The 13,328-nt window shown below is 35.2% G+C and overlaps 1 protein-coding gene across 1 annotated transcript; it reads right to left on the reverse strand.

Moving 5' to 3' along the window:
• Nucleotides 1–8,956: 8,956 nt before the first annotated feature.
• sox17 (SRY-box transcription factor 17) lies at nt 8,957–11,949 on the reverse strand. Its single transcript, XM_055217115.2, has 2 exons — nt 11,470–11,949; nt 8,957–10,282 (listed from the first exon to the last, which is right to left on the reverse strand). The coding sequence occupies exons 1-2, from the start codon at nt 11,759–11,761 to the stop codon at nt 9,324–9,326; spliced, it is 1,251 nt and encodes a 416-aa protein (XP_055073090.2). The 5' UTR covers nt 11,762–11,949; the 3' UTR covers nt 8,957–9,323.
• Between the last annotated feature and the right edge of the window lie 1,379 nt (nt 11,950–13,328).

Consider the following 13,328-nt stretch of genomic DNA (forward strand, 5'->3'; position numbering starts at 1 on the left):
CAATATTATAATTAATCTCATATGAATAATAGCCTACACACATATGTCAAATTCATTCAATTTCAATGTAGTATCTGTTTTCCTTCTAATAAAGGTTTTCATATCCACCCAAGAAATCATGCTGTATATACAAATAAATGGACAATGAACATGTGTTTTACATGTTTCGCTGATGTTTAAATGGATTTGTGATGTAAGGAGTTGGAGATGTTTAGATTCAAAACGATTAAACCATTGATGTACAGGAATTAAACATTTATTAGATAAAATACATAGATTTGCAGAAGCAAATTTGATGCTTCACTAAAAATAGTTTTTAAGATGTTTGAAGAAGTTTACTTTTATAATATTAACTTCTTTAGTAATATTAATATTGATTTCCACACATTTCTTTATGAAAAATCCTACAAAAAAGAAGTGAAAAAGTAGAGATCTAGAGTAGAGACTAAAACTAAGAGAGCATAAATATAAAAGAAATATCTTTAAACAGCTTTGTGTGCATATCAATAACACCTAATATTGACTTGTGAAAATACTTTTGTGTTTCAGTTCAAATGTACCATCATTATATAAAACAGTTTTAATTCATGTGTGGCTTTAAGAGTAGACATTGCAAAAAGTAAAGATATATAAACTTATCAAAACATTTCAGTATGTTTTAAAATAGATTTTTATACCAGACAAATATGATCACTGCTAGAGATATCAAGCATTCGTGTTGATCTTTAGAAACGTTTAGTCAGTGAGATATAACACTATGATAACTTCAGCAGTGTTATTTAGAAAAATGAAGTGTGTGTTTTACGCTTGTATGTGTGTTCCTGTTCTGCTCAGGTGCAAATGTGGAACTTGTAGAATAAACAGGAACACTGCTGTGAACACACACACACACACACACACACACACACACACACACACACACACACACACACACACACACACACACACACACACACACACACACACACACACACACACACACACACACCGAATGCAAAAGGTGTCTGACCTGTGTGAAGACATGACCCCTCAGCCTTTATTTAGTTTGATTTTGATGTATTTTTATTTTTTAAAGGAAATCCTGTTATCTTTCCCAGACGAGTGGAAGTGTTGGGAATTTTAGAGAGCTACTGTTTCCTGAACAAGTGTGTGAACGTTCAGATAATCTTCACAGAACCTTTATGTGAACCATTGTCTGCATGTTAGGCTATACACAGGTGCTCTCTGTCCATGCTTTGCATTAATTGCATAAACTCACTTGAAAACATGAAAAATAGAAACAATTTTACAAAGACAATCAGCCTTAATTAGGAAATAATGAATTATTTGCATTTTTTCTAAAATCTTTTCCCAAATTCCCATTACTGTAATAATAAGATGTGTCTATAATAATATGATAATGTTTAACTTCTAAAGTTTATTTGCAATTCTGTTATACAAATCAATGATTTTCATTAGATTCTTATTACCGTATAATAATGTTTAACACTCTAAAAATTCAATTAAATTTTATTTATATAGCGCTTTTCACAATTGGTAATTGTTGCAAAGCAGCTTTACATTAAAAGAAGCAGGAGAAACACAGAAAAATCGACAGACAACATAAGTAGCAAACTACAGCGGCTATGAATAAACTTTACAAGCGAACGTATTAATAATGTTTTGTATACAAGAGGGTGCTAAGTTAAGCTAATGTCGGCTGACTCCCGGGGTTAAAAAGTCCACTAGGAGAAAAACCTCAGGGAGGAACAAAAAGTCATAGGAGAAAAAAACCCTTTGGATATATATATATATATATATACACTGTAAAAAATCCAATTAATGAAATGTTGGAAGGGCAAAAATATATAAGTTAAACAAATTTTCTTGTTTGGGCTTAGTTGAGTAGACATATTATTTTAAGTCTAGATAAATCTGTGTTTAAAACATTAAGTGAATGGTTATTTTCAAATTCAGTCAACATTCAGAATGGCTATGTTGACTGAACTAATTAAGACAAATCTGGTCAATATGTGGACTTATGACAGCTATGTTTCCTGACAACAAAATGCTCATAATATTACTGTTATTTGGTAACAAAATGTAATTTTAAGAGTTGTTCAGGCGTGAATGTATGTGCTTTAAGTTTAAATATGCGGTCGGTTAATATAGATAGCGTCTATTTAAAAATGTGCTCGGACACTTTCGGACGGAGATGAGCTCCAGAAGAGCTCCAGAAAATCACAGACACTTAAGCGCTCACACCCCGCCCAGCGCAGCCTCGCCTCGGCAAGCCCATCAGAAATCGACTGCTGGCTCTGATATCTCTGTGGCGTTTAAACATGCGATTTAATTCATTTTAATTTCTTATACTTAATAATAAAAGGTTTACCGGTATGTTTTAAATCATATTTTAGGATTGCACTTAAATGATATCGCTGTTGAATGATATTTCATATCTTTCACATTCGTTATAATCGGACTGCGTACTGCCTGCGAATTTGAACTTCAGAGCTGAAGGTGCGAGTGGAGAAATAGTCCCAATATCATAACAATCTTAAAACTTCTAAATATACCTGTGTGTGTACCCGTGTGCGTGCGTGTGTGCGCGCGCGCGTCCTCGCGCGTGTGCATGTATGTATGGGCGTGCGTCTGTGTATTTTGAATTTAAAATGTTTTAACTCGGAAGGATCTGGATCACAGGTCATTTCATCTGAGATCAATCCGCACGCAACAGCTGGAATCACTTACTGTTTCACACAAGGAAGGACACACAAGTCAGCCGTTTCCTCACGTCAGGTAAGTGTTTGTAATTAAATGTTAATTTTAGAATATATTAATTGGCAAAGACGCAAATACTCGACGTTTTTGTAATTATATTTTTGTAAAGATATATTAGAAGTGTGTTATGTTATGTGACCGAAGTAAAGTGGAGCTATTTTAGTTAAGATAAAAAGCCTGGATATAGGGTTGGTTTACCGGAGTTTCGAACTCGGTCTTTATTATAATTGGGACATTTTTACAAACAAACCTTATATAATACAATACTGGCGTGCATTTTGAGACAAAACAATAGCACTCATATGTTAAGAGATGTCAGTAAGTTATTTTAGTCAGTGAAAAGCCCTGTCCGAGAAAACCGCCCAATAGTGTTTAATTATGTGTGATGTCTGAGGGAAATTTGGCCTAACATTAACGTTATTTAGAGAATAAAGTCTTTCACCGTCAAGCTTTATTATATTAAACATGTATTTATGTATGTTTGTGTGTTTATATTCCTCAGAGGGATACATAGCGAGACAGTCTCCGCTTGGACTGGCTGAGGAAAGTCTCCTAAATGGCCCTGGAGATGTTCTGACTGACTTTGGAGGCTTTTTGGACTGTTTTATGCCCTCTATTTAAAGACTTAATTCTGTATGTTCAGTCTGTATGATAAGTGAATAAAAAGCTTTTGTTTTTATGTGACTGAAGTTAATTATTTTGTTTACAACACCAGCATAAATTATTTGATAAATAATTTAAAAATGTTATTAAAAAAATCCCAAATAATAAATATTAATTGAAGTAACACATAAAACATTGAGTGAATACTTAAATTTTAATTGACAGAGTCTTTGCTGTAAGTTTTTAAAGATTCAACTGATTAAAACATTTTAGTTGAATGAACTATAAAGCTAATTGAGCCAACATACTTTTTTATATTTGAGTCAAATTTGGGCCAACTAAAAAACATCAATCTAGGAAACACTTTGGAGACAGAAATTGAGTGAACGTAAAATTTCTGTGGAACTAGTTACTAAAAAATAATTCATTGAGCCAACAATTTATTTTTTACAGTGTATATATATATATATATATATATATATATATATATATATATCAACCCAGTATCACGAAATTGCGTGACTATTTCACGCATGGCGTGAAAATGTCACGCATTGCTGCGTTTGAGCGTGAGCATGTCACGCTTTCTGTTTGTGTCACTGTCACGTATTGGTTACTCAACTTTTTTGTCCTAATTTCTTACCATCGTCGCTTCGGTTTAGGGTTAGATTTACATAAAATGACATCCTTACCTAAACAAACTCTAACCCCAACGTCAGGTGACAATTGGTTAAAGTTTAGAAAATATAAAAGAATTGGTATTGTATCTTTTTTTATAAACCAATACTTAAAGTGACAAATACTTAAAGTGACATATAACACAAGCACCAAATCTGGCCCTAAACCGAAGCGACAATGGTTTGAAAATAGGACAAAAAAGTTGAGTAACCAATACGTGACAGTGACACAAACAGAAAGCGTGACATGCTCACGCTCAAACGCGGCAAAGCGTGACATTTTCACGCTGGTCCATTTGTGAAATAGTCACGCAATTTCGTGATATAGGGTTGATATTTATATACATATATATATGTAAACAATATGTAAACGGTTAGGGAGATGAAACGGGTTCCGTCGGTGGTTGTTAGTAATGCAAGTGTCACACAGTGTTGTGTTGTAATATATGCTCGGTTCCAGACAGGCTAGCTATTGCGGCATTAGTATATTACCCAGACGAGTTTTTGTTCTGTACAAGCTAACTATTGAACTCATTTCAATTTCAGTAATTGTAACTGCATTACACTCTCAGAAATAAAGGTCCAAACGTTGTCCCTGGGACAGTACCCTTTCAAAAAGATACATCTTTGTACCCAAACGGTGCATATTAGTACTTTGAACTGCAAATATGTACCTTTAAAGGTACATATTTGTACCTAAATGGTACATATTAGGACCTTTTTTAAAGGGTACTGCCCCAGTGACAGCTTTGTACCTTTATTTTTGACAGTGTACTTGATTTAAAAAAAAATACTTACATGCTAATCGTTACATGCTCGTTACTGCTAAAAGTAGTGGAATTACAGTTACGGAATAACATTAACGGAATTACTTTGTAACGCGTTACTCCCATTACTGTTTTTAACACAACTTGTGTTGTCCCTTTCGTTTATTTTTACATGAAATAACGCATTAAATGGCATGACACACATGATGGACACATCATTTTTTACAATGCACCTACAAAGTGACAATTTTAACATCTTATAATAAATTATCTATATGGTATTTTGAGTTAAAACTTCACTGGCGACACCAAAGATTTATTTTACATCTTAAAAACATCTTGTGAAATGTCCCCTTTAACATTCTTAAAAAATTTAAGTTTATACGAAGTGAATAATACAAAAACGTATAATTATTATAAAAACAGTCATGAAACCATACAAAAGCATGTGATCACCTCGTATCAATTGTGTCTTTGTAGTGGAGAGGTTTGTTTAGACTATAAAAAGTAGAGATGCACCGACCGATATATCGACGAATAATCGGTATCTGCCCATATAGCAATTTTCACACTATCGGCTGATAGTTTCAAAACAGCTGATATAGTCATGGCCGATATATCCTGTCAATCAAAAGAGAACAGGAAAATGCAATGAATTTGAGCTCTGTGTATAGAAAATGTAAAGAAATATCACTAGATTAATGTTCAATGTTAATGGTCATTATATGAATGAATAACTCAGAAATTCAGAAAATTTTATTTTTGGAATTAAGTTAATGCAAGTTAATATAACCACCAAGCTATCGACATCGGCAGATATCAGTCTGAATAATCGGCTATTGGCATCAGTGGAAAAATGTATTAATGGTCCAATAAAAAAGCATGAGAGAGTGATACGTTCGTTGGGCAACCAGAAATATTTTTCTGTGCTATGGCATAGAAAATGCTTTAGGCAAATAATTATTTCTTTAAGCCAAATATAATGTGTTGTACTGTTACATCACAAACATACAGGCCTCCAGTATGTTCATTTTAAACCGTTGCCCTATTTTTCCATTACCCCAGTTATCAAAATAAGTGCTATTGAAAGGTTACATTTAGAAACTTACTTCACTGCACACAAGGAGTTTGTATGTGTTGGATATATTTATACTCCTAAGGGTCAAATCAGTGAAAAATAGCATATTGTGTCACGGCATGAAGCTAGTGTGAATCTATTTTTAGCAGCAGCACAACTGGAGTGGGTTTGGGAAAGCCGTGCCTATGAAGGCGATAAGGCCTGGGAGGAGACACATATTCCAAGGATTATAAAATCTGGTCACGCAGACACGCGCATGCATTCAAGCACATTCCTTGTCAAACAGGAGAACGCAGCTGCTTCTCAAAGCTACGGTGAAAGTTACATCAAACACGAGCAGAGGTGTGACACTTGTGTGCTCTGAGATTAGCTTTATAAAACACTTTCATCATACAGACACACCTCAGACACGGACCAGCGTTTGCCTCTTACCACACATCATACAGATATGTAGAGTAGGTCAGTATATACAGTGTGTGTGTGTGTGTGTGTGTGTGTGTTTATATGTCATGGTTGCTTGTTTCCTTTGGTCGTCCGAACAGAGGACGAGGGGTCAGTGTCGTGACCCGCTCTAAAGATTGTCTTCCTCTCAAACACAGACCTTTTATTTTTAAAACCCAAATATACACAAGTGTGTGACCTCCTTTGATTTGGAGAAAAGTTGGTGACCTAAATAAAATTTTTTAGTAAAGTGACATAAAACAAGAGTACGTTTAACTTCAAATTTATAGTAATTCCAATATAATTCAGCAAGTTCAATAAACTTAATTTTAAGTTGATTTAACTTGAAATAATTTGTAATATCAATTGCTCTGTTCAACATCTCCATGTAGTTAACTGAGTTAAATGGTTTTATTTGTAATTATGTTACTTTTAGTGTTATAAATTGTATTATACATTGTAAAACGTGAAAATTTGGATCAACTTAAAAATAATACTTTATTTGTTAACACTTAAAAATGTGTTGAAACTGTGAAATGTATAAGCGAAAAATACTTAAAGTGAAAAATTTTAAGTTGAAAAGGAAAGTTGAAATGACATTTTCTTAGGTGTTTCCAATTCAAGTAATTTTTTAAGTTTACTGCGTTAAATTGTTTTGTTAAATCAACTTAGATTTACAAGTCATGTCAACAGAGATGGGTTGTCACAACTTATAAAATATAATTGAGAAAAGTCAACTTAATTTTTTTATAAGTTATAACAACTCACCTGTAGTTATAACAACTCATCTCTAGCCAAGATAAATAATAGTAAGTTGAAGTGACTTGTAAATCCATGACAAGACTTGATTGTAAATCCATCTTACTTGATTCTCCACAGAAACACACATAAAACTGTAATTTTGACATGCATTGTCAGTCCTGTGGGGAGAAATACAATAAAATACAATACAAAGTAATCAACAATCAACCGAGCAGTAACTTTACAAAATGATAATTTACAACAAAACAACATACACTGTAAAAAATACTTTGCTGCCTTAAACTTTTTTGTTGAGTCAACTCGGATTTACAAGTAACTATTATTTATCTTGGTTAGAGATGAGCTGTTATAACTACAGGTGAATTGTTATAACTTATAAAATTAAGTTGACTTTTCGCAACTATATTTTATAAGTTGTGACAACTCAGCTCTGTTGACATGACTTGTAAATCTAAGTTGAATTAACAAAAAATTTTAAGGCAGCCAAGTATTATTTACATAAATATAAGAGCTTAAACCTTTATGACATTTTAATAACAAATATTTAAGTAGTTAAAGTTCTTATTCTGTGAAAAAGCTTAAATCCAAATATTCAGGCACAAAGGATTATGGGTATTTCTTACATCATGTACTAATAATAGCACATTTCACTTGAATTTGATATGCTTAAAAGTTAAATTAACTAAGTTTTTTAAGTATATGTCCAAACCTCAAAAAATCGTCATTATTTAGTTAAAGACAATATATTGGTTAATAGTGGGAAAAAAATCCCAAATTCTGTTTTCCGCTTTAATTTAAAATGAGTAGAGAGCAGATTTTTGCCTGGAGAAATGCTTTTCGTATAAAGTTTCACAGATCTCAACAATGGCTCAGATTGATCTAAATGCCAAAGTTTACTACAACTGAGATTTTTAAGAAGCTCAAACGTTGTACTGTAGAAGTTGAAAATTTCATAAAAGGATTTCACAACTACAATATAAAAAATGCTGGACTATAATTAACCCAGAAAATGTTTCATTTTGACATAACAATGCTGAAAAAAAATGCAGCACAAGGTTAATAAAAAACTTCTACTATTTAAAGTTTTAGCTTTAAAAAGTTGACATAACTTATAAATTCAAGTTGGAATTGGGTAACTTAATTTTTAAGTTAAAAGTAACATAAAATATGTATTGATTTGTCAAAACCAATTATTGACATTTTTTAGTGTCAGAAACAGCAACCCATCATTTTGGGTTGAAACAACATCAGCATAGTTTAAATGACAACCCAACAAGTTGAGTTCGTCCCTTTTTGACTGCAATGCTGGATTGAAAATAACAACATGAATTCTTTCAGGCAAGTTAATTTATTTTATAGCTCTAAACTTGCAGTTCAAGTTAACAATTTTATATTTGTACTTCTAGAGAATTTTTTAAGGAGAAAGGCAAAGTTAACTCCAGTACGCCTCCAACCTTTAAACATACATTTCTTCTGGACAACAACAATACAAAAATAATTGATGTTGTTTTATGTAGGACAGTGCACAAAGCCTTTACAATTTTTATTTTCTGAGTTAATTGTGTTTGCATCGAGTGAGTTTGCCCTAACCAAATAATGGTCTTCTTTGGAAAGGGTTAAAAGATTATGATCATATTTAAGTCATTGTAGCCAAAAGGGTTGCCTTAAACAGGAAGAAGTGTTTTCACCGTAGCATGAACACACACACACACACACACACACACACACACACACACACACACACACACACACACACACACACACACACACACACACACACACACACACAATAGGAGGTGGAGGGCTGTGACCGCTGGAGAAGGTTGAAGTAGTTGGTCCACTTAAAAGGAAAAACAAAAAAACCCACAATGCATTTAGACGTTTATTTTTTTCAAAATTGCAAAAAGTACAAAATTATACAGAAAATGGCTTCATAAGGCTGTTACTGTACAAATCAATGGTCAGAATATTTACAGTGCTTCATAATGTTTTCAACATGTTTCATATTTATATTCAGCAGTTTTGCAGAGGTTTCATCACCCAGTTCCCAAGAACAATATGACAAAAAAAATATATTTATTAAAAAAAGCAAATTTCACTTTCATGTTTACTTAAAACTAATTTAACCATTTAAAATGTTTGATATTTCAAATAAAACCAATCTGTGATTTGTGGGGTCGTGTATGTTTTATAGATAGAGAGCTGCTACCATAAAGACACAAGCAACAGGTCTGTTCAGGAGTTATTGTAGCCACAGTAGTACACGGCAGTGCTGGCATCAGACAGTACGTTGGAGATGAGGTCGTTCCCCTGCACGGGTGCCTGATGAACCCCATAGGAGAGGTACTGCTCAAACTCATTGCTGTCCACCTCATCCACCATTTCACTTTGGCTTTGATTCTGTGTCTGCGCAGGGACCTGCGAGCGTGGGTCTGCGGAGACGTGTGGATGTGTCCGACCAGCCCCGGGAAGCGAGAGTTCATCGTAAGAGCGCTTTAACTGAGAGCCAGCACTATAAAAGACACCTAAAGTCGACGGGCAGCTCAGGTAAGCAGGAGGTGTGGTTTGATGAGAAGGTGGGGAAAGACTTCTGTTGAACAGAGCGTGAGAGATGGATTGGTTAGACTGAGTATTCTGCAGGTTACCGCTCATGTTACTCAGTTGCTGTTGGTTCATCAGATTGATCTGCGTGTTGCCAGGTGCATGTGTGTTTGCATGAGGATTAGGATTGGCGTGCACATTGGAGTGATGTGTGCCGTGGCAGCGAGCACCCGCGTGCGTTTGTTCCTGAAGGGAGAACTCTTGAGGGTGATGGTAGCCGTATGCCGACTGGTTCTGTTCGTCCTGCAGATGGGTGAAGAATTCGGGAGGCCCGGCCTCCAAAGGCGAGGGGTCGGGTGTAGGCAGGCTGTAGGTCTCGAACAACGCTTGGGGCTCGCAGTACGGAGGCAGTCCGGCTTGTGAAAGTCCTGAATAACCCAACGCCATGCCCTCTATGCCCAGGGGGTTCTGGGTATCCATTACACCGGGCAGTAAGAAGCCAGAGTCCAGTCGCTTGTTTCTTTTCACCTGCTTGCGACGCCGTGGCCGATACTTGTAGTTTGGGTGGTCCTGCATGTGTTTTACTCGTAAGCGTTCAGCCTCCTCGACGAATGGGCGTTTGTCCACCATTGGTAAAGATTTCCAGGACTTCCCTAAAAATCATAAGACAGTAAATATGATTAGTGGATCATGTCTTCTGTAAGTTTTGTCATCTAGTAGTAAAACACATTGGAGACTGACTAGACTGGTAACTTTTTGCAGAAGAAAAACAAGATTTATAAGTAAAAATAGTCAATAATTTGTATCTAATAATTTGACACTAATGTTGCAAAATACTACCTAAAATAAAGGTAAAACGATACATTTGTTGCAACATAAAATACACACATATATATATATATAATGAATCAATTAAAATCAGTTAACAACACCATAACATACATTTACCAGTAATTCACTAATAATAATAAATTATAAATAATATATAAATTATAAATATTAATTATTAATAAATATAAATATAGGCCTAGATTACATTTAAATGCATAATACAAAACTAAATGTTTCAGCTGTGTGTTTTTTTGTGAATCTATTTATGCATTTTTATAATAAGCACATTTGGTTAAATACAACTAAGTAAAACATGCTTTTTATTTGGAATAAGTTTAGAAAATATTGCAGTGAATTGTATGAAATCCCAGCTGCTGTCAGTTTTTTTCCACAGATGGAAACTCTGTGTACCTCTCTGTACACGTGCTCACTGAATGACATTTATATGACATTATCTATTAAGTGAATCTACTTTGATATCTCCTCTCTTGGGACAGTGACAACTGACAATGTTATGTTGAGTATGCACAAAGTTATTACTGATAAACTTTTCATTTCTGTACATTAATATGATCTGCTAATCTCATAAAAATAAAGGTTTTTCGTCTGGCCATAAATAATCTTTACCATTCACAGAACATTTTTGTTGCACCCAAAGTTTTATCTTTTGTTAGTATAAGGTTTTAAAAATGTGTAAAGGTAAATGGTTCTTTGGAGAACCACAAATAGTTTTGGAATTGCTGCGAAGCACCCTTTATAACCTTTATTTTTAAGAGTTTATATATTTACAAACTGAAATTTGCAATCAATAATAAAGTTTGATAAACTTGTGCAATGACCCAAAGATGATTTATCTCATCTGAATGAGTTATTAAAAACTTTAAAGCTTTCCATTTAATTAATCTCTTTCAATCTCTGCACAGAGGTTACATAATCAAAATCAATTTATGATTCCAAGAGCAACATCCTAAAAACACGAGGAACGATTAGATAATGAAAATCTACTCACCGAGCATTTTACTGAGCTCCGCGTTATGGAGATCCGGGTTTTGTTGCGCAAGCCTCTTGCGCTCATCTTTCGCCCAGACCATAAATGCGTTCATGGGCCTGCGGATGCGCGCCTCGCTCTTTCCGCGCCCGGGACCGGCAGTAGGGCACGTTTCGCTCTTTGCTTTGGGTTCGGCAAGCGGACTGAGGGGGTCCGGCCACGCGCACTGCCTCATGCCTGGCATCATGACTGAGCTGGAGCCGCGGGTCTGGCTCGGGTCGTCACTGGCGTAGCCCGCATCGGGACTGCTCATCTCCCACACGCACCGGGTGCGTAACCTTGTTGGTCACCAGTTAAACTGCGATGGAGCCTCCGGGTGTCCAGAGAAACTTTCGATGTCTTTTGCCTGTAAGGTCAGAATTGAGCTGCGAGTTTACAGACCGCTTTAAAAGCAACAGTGACCAATCGTTACGCGGGTGGGCGGGACGCGCCGTGAAAGGTGTGAACGGGTCAAAGCCGCGTGCCCCCGGGACAGCGCGCGTCCTTCTGCGCTTCTCAGGGCAGGAACAGTGTTCGAGTTATACAATGACTTTCAGGGTTCACCTTTATAAACGTCAATCTCTCTACACTTTTATAAATAAAGTTGCGAGGACGCGTTCTTCACAGTGATGCAATGAAATATTTTTTTGATCCTTTTAGTCAAAGGTTCTTAAAATAATTATTTATTTTTTACGCTTTTAAAGTCACTTTTCTACACCAAATAACCTTTTTCTGGCTTTAGTGAATGGTCCTATAGAAGTATACAGCCCGAGAAAGAACCTTTAAAATATGTGGACACTGTTTTGGTGTGTAGTCTTTTCCTGTGTTTCTGTACCTCAGTTTGTATAGCATTAACTGCGTATAGATGATGGGTGGGATCCCAGCAAACACACACATATTGATAAAATATAGTATAGCTTGAATGCACTGTAAGCCTTTTTGTAGAAAAGGGTATGCCAAATGCATAAATAGACTTTTTTGCTTCAATGTTAGACATATCTTAAACCTGTCTAGACACTTTCTTAATAAAGTTTAAAAAGGTATATTTGTCATATCTATTAAACAAATTATTTAATGCCAGTACGCGTCTGATAACATTAAAGAAAAGCGCAGCCTGTTGCTATGGGTACCGCTCCAGGAGAGCGCGAGTTCTGTTTCATTACGTTTATTCAACGCCAGGGAAAGTGAAAGTAACTTTAATTCATGCTTATTGAAACGTATTTGTATATGGCGTGACGCTTCGCAGTGCGCGCGTAAAGGCTCTCTGAAACGGCTTCATTATTAAAAGATTTTGACATGCGCAAGAACCCTTGGAGAGATGTTGTCCGTCACTTTAAAGCAAATTGAGTTTGGGGTGCTATTGATTTTAAATAGATTTACAATGACATATATCATGTGACAACACGGATGCAGGAAAACCTTAATTTCTTAAAGCGTAATGCAAGATAAATGCATTGCTTTCTTTAGGATTAATATCCCGCCGGTAGATGCGACAGAATTTGCAAACAGTAGTAGTGAAGGATTGTCACACGCTGATAATGACAGAGGTGTCAAGAGATAAAGTTACACTGCATACAGTGCGCGCGCAATTTCTCATAGAAATCACTGTAAGAGATATCATAAAATAAATCACTGTTACCAGGTATACCATTTAAGCTCTGAAACAAACCAAAAATATTAATAAATGATTGTGTTTGTTAAGTTTTGGGCTTTATTCACAATAAAAGCAGCTGTGTGTCATGTGATTGTTTAAATATTAAGCAGATTATGATTATAAAAAGTTATCTACATCTGTTATTTGGTGAAAATAAGTGAGAATAAAATGTATAAATTAGACTTTG

This window comes from Misgurnus anguillicaudatus, chromosome 21 (assembly GCF_027580225.2).
Source record: "Misgurnus anguillicaudatus chromosome 21, ASM2758022v2, whole genome shotgun sequence".
NCBI classification, from domain to species: domain Eukaryota; kingdom Metazoa; phylum Chordata; class Actinopteri; order Cypriniformes; family Cobitidae; genus Misgurnus; species Misgurnus anguillicaudatus.

Coding starts and splice junctions, on each gene's coding strand:
- sox17 (XM_055217115.2), bottom strand. CDS start 11,761: ATGAGCAGTCCCGATGCGGGCTACGCCAGTGACGACCCGAGCCAGACC. Junction 10,283..11,469: donor GGAGCTCAGTAAAATGCTCG/GTGAGTAGATTT, acceptor TATGATTTTTAG/GGAAGTCCTGGAAATCTTTA.